Here is a 20,677-nt window from a genome sequence, read left to right on the forward strand (position 1 = left end):
AATCGTATCAATTATTTCATTAAAGCAAAGTCTCAATTTTCTCATTCAGATAGTGTTTCAGACTGCCACAACGTGGTTTTCCTTGTATTTATTTCAGTGCATCAGAATAAAATGTTCGTATTTTAATTTTTCAGTATGGACACATACATTATGAATGTTAAGTTAGAGCCCCTCCTAGCTGTATATGTCATAGGTTTTAATTCCTAAATCTTCAAATAAATTCTAAGCCATTAATTGCAGTAAAAGTGCTACTAGAATTGCTACTAGTGCTGGCTGTCATTAGTAATATTTGGATTACAACAGTATCCTAGAGCTGTTCATCTTCAAGTAAATATGGAGTGATACTGTTCAGCACATAAGAAAAAAAAAGACAGAAGGCTTTGTCTGGTAAGACCTAGAAGGAAGAGTGTAGGCTGGGGGGCATCATTCAAGTTAATGTGGTGAGAGCAACCACTGGCATGTAGCTTTTTAGCTCAGGTTTCTTCTATTGTACCTGCCTCAGCTCTGGCTTTTAGTTTATGCTTGTGTTTGCTAGGCCTTCAGTGCTGTGGGATCTGGGTGAGGAAACATGCCCTCAGGTAAAACCTGCAGGGTGTTGAGGCCTGGAGGGGCCTCAGCATTGCTGGCTCAGTTCCATTGAAAGTAGTCCCTGGCCTGCCCGGCAGGGCCTGCCCATGGACCCACACATTGTCTCTGAGCCGCAGGCACATCCTTCCACCTTGCCTCCCCCGATCTTATGCAGCACTGATAGGGCTTTTTTCAGTGTTGATGGGTTTGTTTCACTTTAACCTCTGCCTAGTGTCATCTACAACCGGGACAACTGGGCGCAAACATAACCCAAGATAAGGACTTTTTAGTGACTTTGGTGCTAGCAGTGAAGGGAATTTGGTTTCTGCATTCTTTTCATTAGTCTTTCAGCCTCAGTGAATTCATCCAAACCTCTCCATTCTTGAGCCTCCCACACATCAGATTCCATCGCTGGCCTTGGCAGCATCCCCGCATCCCCAGCCCGCCCCTGCAGAACCAGCCCTCGTCTGCAGGGCTGTTTGTGTGTGACAGTCCCTGCAGCTGCTGGTTCAGAATGCTTATCTGAAACTCCCTCTGCTCCTAAACCTCTTGTTGTACAGCAGTAACCAAATCACTGCTGGCTTTAGGATGCATCTATGGCACCTGTAAGGGAAGCACTTCAGAACAGCTCACTCGAAGAAGCAGTGCCCTTAGGCGGGGCTTTCCTTTTATTTTCAGTTTAAAATAGGTAGAAAGCCTCTGGAGCAACACTAGAGTGTATTTTAATGCATCATAATGTTCTAGGCGCAACGTGGTAATGGTTCGGAGCAGACAGGCTTGGACCTTGGTTTTCTCTAACGTTCTTAGGTGTTGGGATGCAGTGAATTTAATGTGGATTCATAACTAAATGTTTGAAGCAATAATTAGATGATAGTGGTTACTTCTCTAAACAAATGGAGCACTGTGGGATCTGGAGCAATTCCTAATTTCCAACTCCAGGAAAATAAATTTGAAGAGTCAGGGAGCTGAGCATTTTGGCCACTTCTGCGCACAGCCCATCAACAGGAAAAGCTTCTGCCCATTGGGAAGATGCATAAAGGCATTGCAGGGTCTGCTGTGACACTAGTATTTTAAAGCTGTGCTTTCCAGTATGTGTGTTTCAGAGAAGAAAAAAGTACCTCTGAGATCTTTTCCTTACTGTGTTGTGGAAAGAAAATAAACTTATAAAAAGTACTGTCTTTGGTGAAGTTATGTACTTACTGCTTACGCTTGTGGAGGATATTCCAGTGGGCTGATGTTAGCTGCTTTTCATTCCTAGTGGGAGGACTTGCAAATGAGGATTAACACTCAGGTGTTCTGCGACATTTCTTTGTAAACAAAGCCTTTTCTTCCCTAATGTTTGTTAAGGATGAGGGCAGGGAGAAAGGCTGAATGGGCAAAATTTTTTAAGGCTCTGATTGCAGAAGCTATGAGTACTTCTGTGTTGCTTGACCAAATATGCCAAAGGAACTATTTTATCATTTGTTTTCTTGGTTGGGTGTTTCTTTAAAGCAAGCTTTCAGTCATTGCCCTCTGAAAACAACCCATTTGAGGGTCTTAGTACTAAAACCAGTGGTTACTGCAGTGGTCATGTGAGAGTTTCTGGCTTTCCTTAATGCTGTTGCAAATCACTTCATGGGAGAGTTAAAGATGAAGATAATCAACTAATGCTCCAATATCAAGAATATTTAATTATGTATTTAAAAGGCAGCATCCACCACTTCTAAGCAGCATTGCATAATTCATGTTCACTTGGTATTTTATAAACAGTTACTTGATATTAGGCACTCACAGATGTTTACAGTAGCTGTGTAAAGTGTAATCCAGTCTGGCTTGATCTATAAGATCTGATGCAAGAGCACTTCGTTGTGAGGTATAGATTGTGTCTCAGCTTCACTTACTGTCACTTTGACAAATGACATCTTGGAAGAAGTACGGACTTGAAGGTTAGATGCAAATGAAGTATTGAGTTTGATATTTTGTGCTAGTTAAATTTACTGCATTCCCAGTGAATGTATACCTTCTAGGCTACTCACAGCATGGATAAGCTAAGGAAGAGGATTTCTGCTTGCAGTTGTGAGCAGCTGCATGCAGCGGAAGAATAGTTGCTCGCGCTGCTGAAGTGGTGGGGCTTTCAGCTGTGACAGCTCACTAATGCCCTCTTTTGGGCCTTTTGCATTTTGGGAGGTTTGAGGGTTTAGCTCCTGGTGGGGTTGGAGAGGCTTTCGCTCTGGACCCATTCCGAACCATCAATTGCACTGCACTTCTGTTTGTGCTCTGACTCTTACAGCACTTTTTGTTTATTTCAGGCCAAAGAGCTGCCAACATTCAAAGACAACGATTTTATTAACGATGGCCAAAAGATTCATATTGATGAAAATAACAAAAAGATGTTCCTTGAGAAACTCAAAAAGGATGTTGAGGTAAGAGTGCCCCTGTTCAGTTCTATGTTGTTAAAATGTATGGCAGATTGCAAATAGCTCAGGAAAGCATACCTGAAATTCATAAATGAAAACTCATGATCTGTCAGCACTGATTGTTTTAAATGAAACATAATTTAAACTTTCAGGAGTTGATCACTGCTTTTGCTGATGTGATAAATGGCTTGATGCCATAGCTGGTTGCCATGCTTTGTCCCTGCCTTGATGATGTGATGTTAAAATGATGGTACTGCTTAGTGCATAAGCACTTTACAAGCATAGTCCTTCCAAATGCCCCCGAGAGAGAGGTGAGTATTGCTGGTTGTGTTTTACAGGTGGAGGTACACCAGGACTGCCTGACGTTAGCTGGAGCCATATGCGGACTGTAGTCTGTAACAGATAATGTAGCTTCCCCTACTCACAGCTGTGCATGCTCTATTTGTTTCATATTAGTCATCCAGTTTTAGATTATCCTTAGTATCACGATAGTGGTGTGCTTCAGAAATTTGTATGCAGCAGGTGAACATTAGCATAGGACAGTCTTACAAATTTATAATTGGCTAAGTGAAGTCTATACCTACTGGAAAAGTGTTAATATACAAATCTAATGTCATACTTACTATGATTGATCTAGCAAGTCAGCAAATAAAACTAAATTTTCAGCTATTTAATTCATATAACTTGACTTCAGTTTCTATAACTCAGAATACTACCACTGAACACAGTATTTTGCAGTCCCTTTACTCAAAGCCTAAAATCCATTTCCCTTGTTGGAAGAGACCTGATAGCAGAATGCCTCTGTGACTTAAAGAGACTTTCAGCTACTTATATCAGGATGGCTATGTGAACTGACTTGTCTAGTTTTTCAGATCTGTATCTGAGTGTTGTTGAAAAGCTCAGTAGTTGTACGAAATACTGGAACCTTAGAATTTGCAATGATTTGCTTTTGAAGAGATATAATTTCCCATTATCATAATGATGAGAAATTTATGATGATGATTATGAAAACAAAAGTATTTTGTGAAATATCAATTTATGCTTTGTTTATATTTGGAACATCATGCTCGAAAACTGCTCTGTTAATGTCACAGCTCTGGAGATAGGTTTATTTGAGCTAAATTTTTGTATAATGTACTGCAGTTGCTGACTTAAAGCTTTTACTTTAAGTAGGTTGCAGACAAGATCTTCAATGTGTGCAATGAATATAGAAGATACTTTATTGCTGCAGAATGTGGATTGTGTGCTATCTTCTACGTCATTTACTGCATTGTAAATACAAGGGCAGATTCCAGATAATATCTTGAGAGGCCGTGTTTTATGGTTTTGAAATTTATACAGTGTTGTTAAATATACAAAGACCACTAGCATGAAGTGGTCTGACACCTGATTTTAATAATATCAAGCTGTTCTTCAGTCTTGTTTTGCTTTTACTGGTTCTTCTGCCCTTGCTAGATAACTAATAGTATGCATTTTTTACCCAGTGCTGGGCACAGATTTTACTACAATGAAGAGAAATGCACGGCACTTTGCATATAATTATCTCATGTAACAGTATTAATAGTCAAACTATGAGATAGAATTCTGAAGTAGATGACTTTGTATCCATTCTTGTTTGTCATTAAATGTTTTTTTGTTGTTGTTGTACTATGTTTCTCTTATAATTGTCTTGCATCCCTTTCCTTTATTCGAACAAACATATTATATCTGTTGCTATTATAGTAATATCTGTTGCTGCTGTTCTGATGGCCTCTTGTCCATGACTTTTCTGTTTGTTCCTACCTCATTTTCCTGCCACCTCATGAGACTGTCCTGAGAAAAATCACATAAGGATATTTTTTCCACTTTAAATCAGATGATCTTTTCTCTGTGCTTTCACAAAACCCTTATTCTTCTAATTTGCAGTTCACTCTTCTTCCCAAGGATCTGTTCTCTTTCTTGCAATTTTTTAAATCATTATCGGTAGATTTTTCTCCTCTCTCTTGATATTTATCACATACCTAATGATGTGCCTGGAGAGTCCTTCCACTCCTCCACTTTCCACTCCATTAGCTTTGGCCAATCTCATCTGTTCTTCTTGTATATCATTGTATATCGTCTCTTCCAGTCTTGTAGATCTCTTCCAGTCTTGTGAACAATCTTTTGCTTTATTATACTGAAATGGTTAGAAACCAATTTCTTCTTTCTTCTTAAGCCTCTTCTCAATCTCATTTTTCATGATATATTTCTAGCACTTGAATTCAGAGTCATGTTAGCTATGATTGCTCTTTCTTCGCAGAAGAATCAGGATTTTGACAAACTTGTTTTTTTATTTCCTGATGTTTTTATACTCATCTCATTGATCCGTACCACTATTCCAAAGTCTGACCCAAATCCCTTCTCTCATCTGCTCTAATTTGCATTTTATAGCCCGTTAGTGTTTCTAAAAGCTTAAACAATTTGTATTTTCAGGTTCTCTCTGTGTGTATCATAAGCAGAGGTTCCACAGAGGTTCCTCCTATGGCAGCTTCCCCCCTTGAACTGTTTATCCCTTCTTCTTGCTTGAGTACAGTTCTTACTTCCATCTTCCTCTTTCCTTCCTTCCTCACACTGTTCCCATCAACTGAAATAACAATTTGTCTACCCAGCAAGTATATTCATTTTCCAGCTTTCTTCAAACTCCCATCTTTAGCCTTGATTGAGAAATACCCTTTCATTCACATTCATGTTTTGCTTATGTGATTTGAACTCTGAAGAGAGATCGGCATCATTTTATTTCTTCATGATGTAAAACTTCACTGCATTTCCACTGCAAGGATATTTAAGCACTTCTGCATGATTCTCTAGTAAGGCTGAGAAGGGGGTGAAGGGGCAGACATGGCAGTAGACCATCGCACCCCATGCACCGGTCTTGTCAGAACAGCCCTAACTGGAACACTGCTACAGCTTCCTAGGGCTTTTTAGCGTAAGTTGCAAGTGACCTGTGTGCTGTTACTACATCTTAATAATTAAAAGTCTCTCTTTGCTAGCTTGATCTCTCAGTCCTCCGCCTTGCTCTTTCTTAGAAGGGCCCGTTTTTCTCATCCAATGACATCTTTGTAACTTCTCATATTTGAAAGTGGAGCTTACATTTTTCTGTGATACTGATAAATTGCTTGTTATCACTTTCTAGTTCCTTGCTCAGCTAAAACTCATGGACTACAGCTTGCTAGTTGGAATTCATGATGTTGAAAGAGCTGAACAGGAAGAAGTAGAGTGTGAAGAGAATGATGGAGAAGATGAAGGTGAAAGCGATGGGACACACCCCATTGGAACTCCTCCAGACAGTCCAGGAAATACACTGAACAGCTCGCTGCCTTTGGCTCCTGGGGAATTTGATCCAGCTATTGATGTTTATGGAATAAAATCCCATGAAAGTAAGTAGGAATAAACATTTGTGTGGTAAGATGTTTTGATTCTTACACTGGAATCCAAATATCTTCACAACAATATTAAGGGAAAGTTACGTTGCATAATATAAATTTGCTTTGTAGAGGAGGAAATCAGTTGTTCTTTGGTGCAGCAAAAGACATCTGTAATGCACAGCTTTGCTACTGAGCATATTTCTCAGATGTAGCGATGTGTGGGTATGCAGTCAAATAGCATGCCTACTGCACAGTCAGCTCAGGTACTGAATTAGCTGTTCAGACAGCACAGTTCTCAATGGCTGTTCAAGACTGGAACGTTTTTTTTTTCATCAGTATTTACATTGATAAATATATAGTTTCATTCATTCATAAAATATGTTCTTGCTGACTCAGCAGCACTGCCTCTCATATAAAATTTAGTCTTTCCTTGTTTGTTTGTATAACTGTAAAGGAACTTGAAATCCACATTAAGTGAGCAATAATTCCTATTCCTGTATGCTGGTGGTTTATTTTACACTTGTTCGTGGGGTTTCACATTACACATGAGTGCATTTAAACTTTCAGTTAGGAATATCTTGAGCCTGCGTTCCTTACAGAACTGTAATTCTGACTGACATTAACCTCCCTGAGCTGCTGAATGATCCTAAAGAAGTCTCCTTTGCTGGAAGGAGAAGTCATGATTGAAATGTCATTCTCACTTTCATGTACTTGCCCTTTGCAGGTGCACCTAGGAAGGAAGTATACTTTATGGCCATTATTGACATTCTTACTCATTATGATGCAAAAAAGAAAGCTGCCCATGCTGCAAAAACAGTAAAGCATGGGGTAAGTGTCTGTTTTTTTCCTCTGATACAATTTATACTTCTGCAGTTTGCTTGGTTAGTGCACTGATAGAACACAGTTCCAGAGATCTGTGGAAAGGAGAAATAGATGGGTTTTCCTCATTTCAGGCGTGGTACAACAGTACAGAGTAACTTCTATACGTTAGATACGAAAGCTCCCTTTTCAGCTGCACACATTTTTGTTACCCATAAAGAAGACCATTGAGGCACTGCCCTTTTAGGGCTTTGTCCTACATTTGTGGGATGTATTTTATTCTTGGAGACAAAGCTGTTCACCAGGCACTTGTATTGGCTCACAGCTCTGTGAAAGCTGTTGTGAATCTTACTTCAGACACGGGGCCCTGGTGATGGTTTCATTGCTAGCTACAACCTGCTGAAAGTTAATTCCTTAGCATGTAATGTGACTCACTTTAAAAGATTTCTTAGAAAAAGAAAAAAAGTCCAATATGCAAGGTTAAGTATAAAATGTACGTGTTAGATACTTGGATACCATTCAGTGAAGGCTCGTATTTGACTGGCTTGAATTTCTTTACTTTTGGCTGAAACTGCCGCTGAGCAGCAGACACCAAAGAGTTGTGGCAAGGTAGCCCAGTCTTCCAAAATGAAGATTTGTATTTTCCGTTATCACTGTATGGTGATTTAAGGTCAGCATTTCCTAAACTCTTTAAAAAGAGCATAATCATTGATGAGGCTGAAGTCCCTCCTGTTAAGTATTAGGGCACTGTGGGTGATTTGAACCGAAGAGTTTGGGGTTTTTGAGTTTCCAATAGAAGGTGACTTAGAATGCCTAGCAGTGAGCCCTGGCCGGGCTTGCAGAACAGCGTGCTCATTACTCTCTCTGTTCTCAAAGCAGTTGAAAGTCAATGCAGACCATATGCAGCCATTAGCTGGCAATTATTATTGAACATAAAAAAAAAAAAAAAAACACGCTTCTGGCTTAAATAATGGATAAATACATGTTGTAAGTAACAACTATGATGATTAAAGCTGACTGTGATTAGAAGTTACTACAGAACATGAGTTTGGTGCAAGCATTTTGTTTCTTTCACTGCCTGCATCCTCAGCCACATGACACTGAAGGTGGTTCTGTAATTGCATGCATGCATTTTTTCCTTTTGTAAAATGAGGAAAATACAGCTGTGGTTAAGGCTCTGAAAACGTCCAATAAAAGTCTGAATGAAACTGTGACCTCACTGCAATAGCAGTTGTGCAGCTAATGCAGGGAGTCCAGGTTTAAATGTTGGGAAAAATGTGTCTCATTGTTACCACGTCTTCCAAAGCAGGTGAGTTAGCATTCAGATAGCAATATCCATTAGCAAGTAGGGACACATCGGATCCGACTGCGGTAATTCAGTCTTCTCTACAGGAAGACACTGCTGTTCAAGAGACCGGAATCTGTGAGTAGCGTGGTTAGGTGTGAGCAGTGGAAACTGTATGGGAGAATGAAATACAATGAAGTAAAGAGGAGTAAGGAAAGTAAAGAGTGCCAGTGAGAACCAGGAGGCAGGCGCTGTGGGGTTATGGTGGTGTGTGCCCAGCGTCCCTGTACCAGCGTGAAGCCTAAAGAGGTGCCCTTCGTGTTCTGCTGGAGGGTTGGTAACAGGGGGTGTGTGTGTGGTATCTGGTTCGGAGACCACAAATGGAGCCATCGTAGTGCTGTCAGTGACAGAGCATCCACTAAACTCTGCTCCTTCCTTCTTCCCTCTTCCCTCTCCATTCTCTGTTTAGGCCGGTGCAGAAATTTCAACCGTTAATCCCGAACAGTATTCAAAGCGCTTCTTGGACTTTATTGCCAACATCTTGACGTAACCTCTCCTGTCACACTGGGCAGACACGAGACCTGGGGACAGCAGCAGTGACTACGAGGGTAGGGCAAAAGGAACTCAGAGAAGCGCTCATCTTGCAGAAAGCAACCCCTTTGTTTACATCTGCTGGCAAAGATGACTGAAGTGGGGTGGAATACTCGCTTTAATGGCTGCCTGATATTCCCAGCATAGTTCTAGCTATTTCTGACTCTTTTGTGTGTGCAAAAAAAAAACAAACAAAAAAAAAAAACGTTAAATTAAACACATAGAACAGCTTACTCAGAGTGCGCTGCGACAGTCCCACTCTGACGCTACCAGCTGAAACGGAGCAACTGAGCAAAGAGGCATGGGGCGGGGGCGGGGAGAGCAACTGCATGTTAAATCTACAATATTGATAGCAAACTGTAAACTGTGGATCAGTTTATTTTTTTGAACTAAAAGATACGTGACAGTATTCATGACGGTGATGATAATAATAAAAACCTTACTGCGAATGTTACACTTGCACCGTGCACACTGGCACTCCTTACCAACAGCGCTGCAGCAGTGAGCCCGTGGTGCCGGAGGCTCTTCCCATCAGGTCCTCGCAGTTGGGGTTTTTTTCGTTGGGTTTTTTTCCCCCTCTCTCCCATTTCTTCCTTTTCTTCAGCACATTGCATTGGGAAGTCCGGGCTCTCAGGCACCGGGAGCTGATGTCTCCTACCTTACCAAGAGCTAACGTGTAATTCATGCTGTGTGTACATTTTTGCTACAGTAAACTTACTTTAAGGGAAAACCTTGCTTATTTCACTTTGTTACCCGAGGTTTTCATTTGTTTTATATTCTTGCAGTATAGGAACTAATAATGTTACAAGTGGAAAAAAGCTTATCAGAAGAAGCACATAGTTTTGGGCAATAGTAGCTGTGTCTCACCCGCGAGAGTTGTGCACACGGATAGAAACTCCATTCTCTTGTAATTTAATGGGAATTTGAAGTTCAAACGCTTACATTGTACTGCTTCAACAGTGGTATTTTATTATAGATTATCCCTCTAAAAATTAACCCCGGATTTTACTGTTTACATTATTAGGAAGGCAGGGATATTTCTGAATTTTAGAGCTGTGTACAATGTATGATTTTTAAGTTTACATGTAAAGTTATTTTGCAGTACAGATGAAGTATGTCTGTCATCCTCCACGTGTAACGTGCAGTCGTGTACCACGGTGGATGTCTCACTCACCTCCCCGACAGACTCTTATAATAAAATGAGGAAGCATATTGCAGAGGGCTTTTTCCCAAGGACGTCTTTTGTCACCAGAAGGACCCGTCCTGCCGTGTACTCAGATCTGATTGTATAGTGCGTTGCCTAAAACTGTGCTGATCGCGTTTAACTTGTTTGACATTTTTAAACAACAGCATTGTATTTCTTCTCTTCTTGTATTTTTCCCTGGAAGATTCCATGCTTGAAAGACAAATTTACATATGCTTAAAGTTTATCTACTTATACACTGTGCTAAAGCTGTGCCTTTGAAATTTCTTTATTGAAATTGTTAGATTTTGTAGGCAATCTAAAGGAAGTCACGCCCTCCCCGTCATCATTTCTATCAGAGATAGGAGTGCCAGCATGCCTTCTCCATAACTAACATCAGTGCTACTCAGCCTGCACCTGTGCATAACGTAACTTTTACTTCCAAGGAGCCTATAGGATAGCACCCATCACACCCTTCGGTGGCCAAAGGCAATACTATCCCTGTTGCTGTGTACTACTTCTTTTCTCCTTTCCCCTGCCTTTCCTACGGGATTTTTTGTTACGTTTGACTTAGTGATGTCTGCAGCACTGTAATGTATGTGTATACTTTTGTATTGTATGTATTTAAATAAGTTGGTACTGTGGCTTGGTATTTTGTTGTCCTTTCCCGTGTTCCCCCGTTGTCTGCATTTATCACCGGAGTTTCATTTCCTGTGGCTTCCCGACGCGTGAGGCCGCAGCCAGACCCTGAAGTCAAAATGAGGTACACGTACTTGGAGTAAATATTCAATCGCGGCCAATCAGTGTACGTTCTTAGACCGTTTTAGAAATGTACCACTTTGTGTAGCAGTTTTGTCACTCATTATTGTTGATAAACTGTTTATTTGGACTGGGCAAGGAAGACTCATTATTGTATATGTTAGCGCTTAGATTACACTCCAACCATGAGCAAGGCTTTATAAAATAAAGCACTTTGATGACTCACTAGGTAGTTCCTTTGGTCTCGTGTTTCAGCCGCTTCTGATCACTTACAGACGAATTTTGGATGTTAAAATTAGCGTGTAGCCAGGGCCATAAAGCGCAGTCAGAAACTTTGAACCTTTTCGTTAGATTTTACCCTGCTTCTTCCACACGTATGTAAATGGCTTGACGTGTTTCACCTTCGCTTTTTGTGTTTGGGCTCTGCTCCAGGAACAGAGGTTTGGGAGTGGTGACTCAATGGGTGAAGTCCTGATCTTACTACAAAGGAAGGAAGATGTCCCACAGTAATGGATGGAAAGACTGGCAGAATCTGCCAACACGTCTAAGGTCTTGAGCAAAAAGAGTCACTTGGAAATACTTGGGAATAAGGCCAGATAATTCCTGGGAGGAGAGGGGGCTTTCTGGCCTGGAATTCCAAGGCTTTGCTCGTCAGCGCTCCCAGCACACGGTGCAGCCTGCACAGCCCAAATGGCAGAAGAGGAGGGTTCATTCTTTATGCTGACTGACTGAATTCTCTTAATGCATTTGTCAGTTTCCACTTCCTTTTGTTTTACTGCACAAATGCAGCAAGACAATGTTTTCAGAAATATTTTTACTTCTGAAATACACCCGACAGACTTAATGATAACACAGACATTCCCCACAGGGAAGGTTGTTGAGGAGCTGTTCTATTAAGAGCAGGTAGGGAGAGAATCTGCTTCTTAATTACTCATTTAATGATATCTCCAGCATTAACCCAAGGCTGCACGTCGCACGGCTGCTCCAGCTGCTCACGCTGCAGCGTGGCTGCGCTGCTCCAGGGCTGCTGCTCGCGGTGTCGTGGGCTCCCTGCCCGGGTCACCACGTGTGCTCCTCCTGCAGCCCCGCGTAGCAGCAACCCCCGGCTGGCACCCACTGCCCCCCTGCCCTCCTCTCAGCCGTCCTGGTGTCGTCCCCTGCCTGCCCTGTCCCAGTGGGGGTGACGGTGCCCAGTCTCTCCCTGCAGTTGCTGCTGGGCACAGTGTGTGACGCGCCTCTGACTCCAGCCGGCACTCGAAGCGCCCTGGCTTTAGGAGGTGCGTGGACATGGTCCAGCATAGGAAGAGAAGATCTTTTCTCATTAAATGTTTTCTCCCCCTCTGACCTGAAGAAAACTTGAAAGCAGTGATGGCTATCAGGGTATAAGATGCAGTGGGCTCGTTAATGCTGGGGCTGCAGCAAAAGAAATGCAAAATTCTCAAGAACAATATTTTTCTACATAAACTATGTACTGTAAATGTCCGGTCTGAATTTCCAGCTTACCCCTTGTGCTCACACCTCCATTCCCACTGTAGTAGCGCTCAGCAAGTCTCCGCATCACAGGCTCGTTACGTCCTGATGTTCTCACCCCAGCGTTGCGCAGTGTCTGTTCTGTCCGTGCTGTCCCTGCTTCTTGGTGTCTTTCAAACTTTCGTATTTCTCATGTAATGGGAAAAGAAATAAAGAGTGGCTAACTTGGAGGAGAACTCAGTCTCACCTCTTCCTTTGCATCTCGATTCCTCTGTGGCAGCCACTGGTGCGGGAACTCAGCGCACCCCATCCCCTCACCGTGCAGAGCAGGGAGCAGCAGCTGCGCAGCCCCAGCAGCGCTGCTGCCTTCACCCCACAGCAATGGGAGCTACTGCACGGCTCCTGTGCTGCACGGCTACGAGCACGAGAGAGACTGGGCTGGGGAGCAGCATCTTCACGCAGCAAAGATGACTTGTGGGAGATTAAATTCCCAGTCTAACGACAGCCTTATTAAAAGCATTAGAAAATGGGGGTGGGAAGGACTTGAAGAGAGAGTTACGTCTGTCCCAGAGCAGTTCTGCTGCAGGTGAACACTGCCAAGAAGTGGGTTAATGCTTACCAGCCAGAGCAGCTCCGAGGCATCCCCCTGCTACCCCCTCCCATGCCTCCCTACTGCATCACTGACAGATTTTTTTTCTGGTATCTTTCCCGACCGCCTTACTACAATTTAAGCCCATTAATATTTGTTCTGTCTACAGTGGACCCTGAGAAGAGTTTATTCTCTTCCTCTCTTGGTTTCACTCGATATGATTCTGCCTTTATGTGCTGTACAAGGTAAATATTAGCTTTGGCAAATATAATGTGAATATTCCCTTTATTTAACAAAATAATCAAACAGCTTGAGCCAGGCAGAATGACCTATATTCTATTTTTTAATGCCAAAATCTAAAAAAAAAAATAAAAAGATCACCTGTTAAAATGGTGCTTCTCAATTGTCAGCCACACTTTGTAAAGGGATTACACGTTTTTATTTTGAGAATTTCCCAGTAATCCATTTACCACCTAATCCCAAAAATGCATAACGATTGTTGTTTGAACAGAACGCGGTGTCAAAGCGGGCACTCAGACGCTGCTGGCTGCAGTTGTTGCTGTAACTGCAATACAGTGCCAACCACTTACTGACCTTTTTCCCAAAGCAAATATCATCATCTTTGCTTTTCTAATGATATTCCCATTCCCCAGGCTTCTAATCTCATCCCTCCCGGCGATATGACATAACATAATCATCTGCTCCTCAATAATGAAGAAACAAAAAGTACTCTTTGCAGATTGGCATAAATTCACACCTACCTGTGCTGTGGTGATTTTCAGGCATTTCAGTTATTGCCCAGTGTGCTTTAAATTCATAAAGATCTGCTCTGCTCCCCCTCCACCTGATGAGTTCATTCCAACTCACTTAGCCGCGTGCATCTCACTGGAGTCAATGGAGCTGTGAGAGCCGTGTGCTTTGCAGCAGTTTCACACTTCCACGCAAGACTGGAATGTGATTTAACTCGTTGCCATTCTCCATTTCCAGTATTTCCACTATTCCTCCTTGACTCTGCATCAGAAGCCCAAGTGCGGAGCTCTTCACTTCCTTTCTGTGTACTTTTCCGTCGCCCCATAAAAAGTGTTTCACTGTAAGAAGGTCTCGGCCACACTCCTGCCTGCACCCTGCCTGGCATGCAGAGCCCCGCACAGGGCCAGCCGCAGGTTCTGGCTGACAGCACGGAAGCCTGCACCCCCACCTGTGCGTACACGGCTCCCGTTTGGCTATGACGCGATGCGCCCATTTGGTCCATCCATAAGGAACAGGTTCTTCTGATTAGAAAACCGACATGAAAGCACTGTCATTTCCCTAAGGCCCACAGTACGTGGCCTGCGCTTCCCCGAGCTCTGGGGCTCAGGTTAGGACCCACGTCCCTCATGGGGAAGGGGCGGCAGCTCCACCTATCCACCCCTCCATGGGACGCAATGGCCGTGCCGTGGCAGAGCAGGGGGAGGCTGATGGCCCGGAGCTGCCCATCTGCCAAGCACACACGCAGCTGCAGGCTCAGGCCTTGGGCACGTGGCTAGGCTGGAAGGTCAGAATACAAACGTGTTAAACTGCTCTCCTCAATGGGAGTTTCCGCACTTAGAGACTTCCAGGGAGGTGCTGCTCTCCCTTATGTTCCTGTGCAGCAAGCAGGGCTCACTCCCCAGAGCTCCTCCAAAGGCACAGCGCTCCATCACCAAGGGAGTGCAAATTTATTAACAAGTATACCGATGGCATTTGGTCCATTCCTGTTAAACACGGCTTGAAAAAAGGAGAGAAAAAGGGTACCGAGCTGTTAGTAATCAAATCCCATCACGCACTAAAAATAATAGGAAGCTGTTTCAGCAGGGTGAGGGACAAAGCAAGCCGCTCCCCGGGGAAGACGCATACCTCCAAATTTAGAGCAGGCCAGCAGGAAACAGTAAGCAGTGATCCAACCATGGATGCCCAAAGGTGAAAGCTGAAGACGATCTTCAAACAGAGCCAAACTTCATTGCTATTAAGTGCTTTAAAAATCAGAACTACTGGTTAAATTAGTCCATGCTTCGTAGGCAGCCAATGTAAAGAATGCAGATGGAATAGGACAACAGCACCAGGGCACGCGCAGCTCTTGCAGGGCCACAGCCAAATAACAGCAGGGGCTGTGCTCCAGATGAAAGCACCTGAGCTGAGCTGTCCCGGGGAAGGGAGAGGCCACAGGGGAAGCCAGTGGACTTCACCCAACACCGTGTTTCTAGAATTGCATTCTCTCATTACGTGGAGCAACTGAAGAAGAGAGTTGCACCCTTATAGGGCTTCCCAGCTATTAGGAAATGCAGTTCCACAGCCAGGCGTAACCAGAGGCACATGTCACAGCCCACCCTGACGCCAGGAGGCGGAGAAGTTCAGTGAGCTCATAGACCCCATCCAGGGATCACATACAGAGACACTTCTGCTGCTTTCTAGATACTCTGCGGATGTTTGACCAAAGTTTGGTTTTTATTCTTTCACAATGCAGATGCTAACATGAAGTCAGAGCCAGGAAATTAATTCTAGATGTTAACACACAAACTGCTTTTAATCCTAATTGTTGCTTTTCTGCTAAACAAAGTGGTTTTAAACAGACCTCCCATGTAGCTTGATGTGCCTGGGCCAGCTGCTCACACGGAGTGCCTCAGCCCCTCCTGGCTCCTTGCACAACGCGTGCCCTTACCGTCCCAAACCAATTCCCCTCCTGGAGCTCCCTGCTCTTGTGTTTCAATTGCTGCTGCAGTTCCCACCTCACACTGGCCACAGACAGATCTTACTTTAACTGTGACTTTTCCGTAGCTAAGATTTACAGTGCTAAAACGTAAGTGGTACTATTTCTAAAGCTGGAAGCCCATTCTGCCAAGCACAAGCCCTTCCTTCCCGCCATTACTTATTTTATAACACATTCTACGTATCAAAAGAAGTCCAAAGACACTTGAACTACCTTCTAGCTTACAGCTACCTTCAGCTAGAAATTAAAGTTTGACCCAACGCCCAGGAAAGGCTCTCCCTGCACACAATAGGTATTGAACCCGACTCTTCAAGCATAACATTTGCATCAGCAGTAATGCACACCGGCTGGCCCTGCTGAAACTCAAAGGTGCTGCTGTTCTAACAATGCCGGCGCAAACTCACATTTCCAGTTTCGCTAATTACGGATCTGGACATACTCTGGTGGAAGTACTTATATAAATACACATATTACACACATACATAATATATATTATATATTACATATATGATATGATACGCATATATAAATACACATATTTCAGTATTCAGGATGCTTCCAGAAGCACATCCTGATTTGCACTCTATGTGTAACTGTACTAGAAGCTCCACAGCACAACAGCAGCCGCAAGAATTGAGTCAGACCTCTCACCAAAGGTTCACTTGGTGAGAGGTAGTAGAGTCTAACTATAGCAAGTACCATCAGTCAGTCACAAGACAGCCCTTCTCCTGAGCAGTATCCCCAGCCCATTTGTCTAATGCTCCCGCAGCTCAAACATCCCTTTGACTGTCAAATACATTCCCACAGACCAGATGAGGGTAGGACAAATGGGGCTCCAGCACACACACACAATATGTGCTAGCGTTCCTACAGCATAATTAGTACCATTCAGCTCCTCCGTGCAACAGGGAAACTCTCTGTGCTAACCAAGGGCAAGGAAAGGGGGTTCGCTCGCGCTGTCTGCATTAGACCTTCTCAGTTCTAGAAGAAAGAGCTTTAAATACATAATTTAAAACACAAGCATGAACATTTCAACTTTGAATTGGCTGAAGCAATGCAGTAAGATAATGATGCGCTTCGGCGTGGATTGCTCCAACCCTGTCAGTGAGACATAAGACATGGCGGGAGCTCAGTGTAGAGCCAGGCACAAAAGCCTTAATGAAATCAAAACACGGGAAGCCTACTTCTTTCACAAATGCATAATGTAAAACCGATTACGCTCAAAGCCTTTCCAGTACCACTCACTTTTTACTGAGAAAGAAATCCACAAAATCAGCTCGAAGGAATTTTACTGAAAAAAAAAACAAAAAGAACAATTGGAGAGCAGACCTCCACTCCGACTGCAATGGATGTCTGCACCCGTTCTGCATGTGTACGTTCACTGCCTGCACCGATCCCTCTGATCAGTATCCCAGCTGCAATGCTGGCCCACGTCCACACGCTCCTCCTACAGCTTACAGTGCAGCAAAGCACGTCAGGACCTGCCCCGGCGCTCTGCCCACACTGTCCCGGACACTCGCACCAATGGACCAAGAATCCCAGCAATGCTGAGCACCAAAACTTGAAATGCACCAAGCTGCTTCATGCAAACAAACCAGGTACGTGGGAGGCGAGCAGAAGAGGAGCAAAGGGAGACAGCTGTGAGTTTACCTGGACGACACAGAGCAAAGCTGTGAAGGGTAGAACGGTGTGAGCTCACATTGCTACGGCTATGGCACACCCCTGTATTCACACAACACGCGATACACAGTTATCCTGCGGAGGTCACAGGAGTCAGTTTTCGCTTTCACCCCATTCACGTCAATTAGGAAAATATGCGAAGTTCACCAGGTTAGGGTTTTGCTTTTTGTGGCGGTGCGGGACGGATCCTCGGCTCCAGAAGCTGACAGCCTGTGAGCGTGGCCTCGGGGCAGGAGCTGCAAACAGAAAACAAGCGGCTCGTCTAGAAACAAAAAATCAGAGGAACCTTTGGTGCGCGTGCCAAAGAAACATCGGCAGAGGTGCCTCCGGAAGTCACAGTCATTCTAGAGGGAAACTCTGATGGGAAAGGAGCGGGGTGGCAGCAGGCAGACGTGGCCGCAGGGCAGCAGTCCCACCGCCCACCTGGCGGCACCCACCTCTGGCGCTGGGGCCGTGGCGCAGGCTGGTTCCAAACATGGGGACGTTCCTTCTGCCCTCCTGCTTTGGTTTGTGCTTCAGCCTTGTAATTTGTGCCAACCTTCTTCAGCAGTTTGCTAGGATTCCACCCTGAGACCCCTGCTGTCCTCTGCCGGGCAGCTTTTCCTAGAGCTTTCTCTGAGATGTCCTTTAGTCAAGATGTGGATTTCTCCACGTATAGTAAGATCCTGAAGGCCTATATAATCCACTGAGGAGTCCCTCCAGTGTGGAGGACAGCGTGAGATGGAAGCATTTCTTTGGCATACAGTTTGTAGCGCAGCGTTCAAAACTGCAGAAACACACCTACAGAGAAGTGAGCACCCCTTCAGCTCCACGAAGGTAACTCTAGCATTTCTTTTCAAGCTTCCTTTTTCCATCATTACGTTTGACTGTAAGCAAGAGACTGAATGAAAGCACGCTACAGCCAGTCCTCCTGTGTGCCAAATTCGCTGCGCATTTACAGTAACGCCAGCACTTCCCAGCAGCCTGAGGCCCGTCACACGCGCTCTGTGCAGCAGCGGTGCAGAGGTCGCTGCCTGGGAAACCCCCCGCACACAAGAGGCACAGCGGCAGCCTGAGGTCAGCAGCTGAAATGAAACACATCATGGCAGCTGCCTTGCTGATGGTGTTGGGCTGGGAGAGGCGGGGAGGATCGCTCCTATTCTGAAGCGTAGCATGAAGCAAAGCAAGGAGTCATACAAACTTCCTTGCACTCCCTTCTGTGGTTGTTGTGCAGGAAGGGACGTTAATGGAAATCACTTCTCAATGGCACTTGCAGCTTGACTTCAAGAGCGATCCCTGGGTTGGTCTCCCAAGCTGTCTCCCTAGAGGAGAGGACTGGCAATGAATGGCATCAAACTACCGGCAGCAAATACCGTTGTTTAATAGCCACTTGGCTATCAAGAACGATAGTCAAATATAAACACTCATCTAAAGACTTTTATAATGTTAACATGCTCATTTGGGCCATTAATATAAATGTACTCCATCATTAATCACGGTAACGGTACATCAGCAGACAAGTGAGGTTTTGCTGAGATCTGTGATTGTCCACACAAGTTTCCTGGCTGCCTTTGATTAATAAAGAGCCGTCTCTCCGTTTCTCTTTCTATTTCTGCCGTTATGAAAAATCTATTTCTGAAGGTGGACTCCTACGACAAATGGAGCACGTCAGTGAAGCAGCTTCTGATTCCAGTTTAAAAGACATATATATAATTAAAGCAGAAAGTTTTTCTGCACAACAGGGACCGAAATTCCTACCATCTGGAAAATGTAAATACTTTCAATCATTAAGCTACAAAGTCTCGGCGTTTGCTAAAAATGCTATAGATACTCAATACTGTGCCACATTTCTAAAGCCTCAGTGCAGTAATCTATGAAACGTGCTCTTCCCCCGCTCCATACATAAAGCACGTGATTGCAGTATATTCACCGCTTGCACCTAAATTATTCTTGAAAGGGTACGTTTCAACCCAGCTTAGCACGTGCAATAGGAAGTAGATTCTGAAACCATCTGGCAATTAAATTTCTTAAGTCTCAGTTTCATGAAAATAGATCAAAACTGGCTTAAAAGCTGAATTGCGATCCGGGATTATACCGTTCGTCCTGTAAGGAAATAATTTCCAATCTACAGCATCTAAAGAAATGCCTTAAGGACTACCACGGTGTTTCATTTTTTTCTCAAAATTTCTAGTATTGGGGAAAAATAGAACACAGAGACAAAAATATTTTCATCGACTCCCACAGGTCTTTTATTAGACTCAAGAGGCAAAGAAAATACGTAACACCTGGCTTTCGGATGGGAAGAGGAAACTAGAATTATTTTTATCTGTTTCCTCTCTACACCTCCACTGCATTTCTCCAGCCCCTCATTAAGCCATACGTCAACTCGGGGCGATGCTCTTTTTCTCCGAACTCCCTCTGACAATGCATTAATTCTCCCGTTCATTTCTGTGGCACAGCTCCTTCCTCTCACGTTCAATCTTCTCTGAGAAGGAGTTCACCCCTTTGCCCAAAGCAATACGTTCACACACACGCACGCACCCCTTTGTTTTTTAATTCATCATTAAAATGGTATTCTGTGCTCCAACCAGGTTAATCTGGTGTGCACCACAGACATTACCTCATCTGTGCAGCACATGCAGCTTAGCGCATGCAGTCTCCTTTATGTGACAATCTCTTCAAGATTGCAAATTATCATTTCCCTATCAGAAACATGAAAGCATTTTTCACATTATGAAGAGAATGGTGGCACATAAAGGCACCATCAAAACTTGCATTGTCTTTAAAAGACAACGAGTATGGGTTAAGACAAAAAAAACATGTTCTTGTTCACATAGAGTCAACAACGCTGTCACTGGGTTTTATGAAGAAATTAAATCTTTGTGTATGCGTGCAGCTTCTTTATTCGTTTGTAAAATGTTAAAGGCTGATCAGACTTGTGTCTGTAGCTGACTTGACAGATATTCCATCAGACCTCAGGGGATGGTGTAATTAATTGTTATAGGTTATATATAAATAAGTTTTTTTTATATATATACATACACATATACGTAAGCTGTGCACCCAGCAGTTGTTCAAACTTTTAGCTGCCTGGCCCGATACTGGAAAAGTCAAACCTGTGTTGAAGAAATATTTTTAGTTCTTCATGTTTTGGCACAAATTATTTATGACACAGGATAGCAGGAAAATGATTTCCATAAGCAGCCTGCTTTTCTTCTTTCTTTTCATCATTTTTCTTCTAAATGCTGGAG

At 43.6% G+C, this 20,677-nt stretch overlaps 1 protein-coding gene and 1 long non-coding RNA gene across 6 annotated transcripts in view; one reads left to right on the forward strand and one right to left on the reverse strand.

The window, feature by feature from the left end:
- PIP4K2A (phosphatidylinositol-5-phosphate 4-kinase type 2 alpha) overlaps positions 1-11,215 on the forward strand; it is a 103,417-nt gene extending 92,202 nt beyond the window's left edge. For both annotated transcript variants that reach the window (XM_021385907.1, XM_021385905.1), the window contains exons 7-10: positions 2,856-2,969; positions 6,115-6,358; positions 7,071-7,174; positions 8,920-11,215. In XM_021385907.1, the coding sequence (XP_021241582.1) occupies positions 2,856-2,969; positions 6,115-6,358; positions 7,071-7,174; positions 8,920-9,000 (543 nt within the window). In that variant the 3' untranslated portion in view covers positions 9,001-11,215. The remainder of the gene's footprint in view (positions 1-2,855; positions 2,970-6,114; positions 6,359-7,070; positions 7,175-8,919) is intronic.
- Positions 11,780-17,551, reverse strand: LOC110393247. 4 transcript variants are annotated; one of them, XR_002434905.1, is made up of 4 exons: positions 17,418-17,482; positions 17,013-17,058; positions 14,918-15,033; positions 11,780-14,788 (listed from the first exon to the last, which is right to left on the reverse strand). It is a non-coding gene; the product is annotated as an uncharacterized LOC110393247 (long non-coding RNA). The 4 variants fall into 4 exon arrangements; XR_002434904.1 differs by lacking the exon at positions 17,013-17,058 and having other exon boundaries at positions 17,418-17,551; XR_002434903.1 differs by having other exon boundaries at positions 11,780-15,033.

Source organism: Numida meleagris, chromosome 2, assembly GCF_002078875.1.
Source record: "Numida meleagris isolate 19003 breed g44 Domestic line chromosome 2, NumMel1.0, whole genome shotgun sequence".
NCBI classification, from domain to species: domain Eukaryota; kingdom Metazoa; phylum Chordata; class Aves; order Galliformes; family Numididae; genus Numida; species Numida meleagris.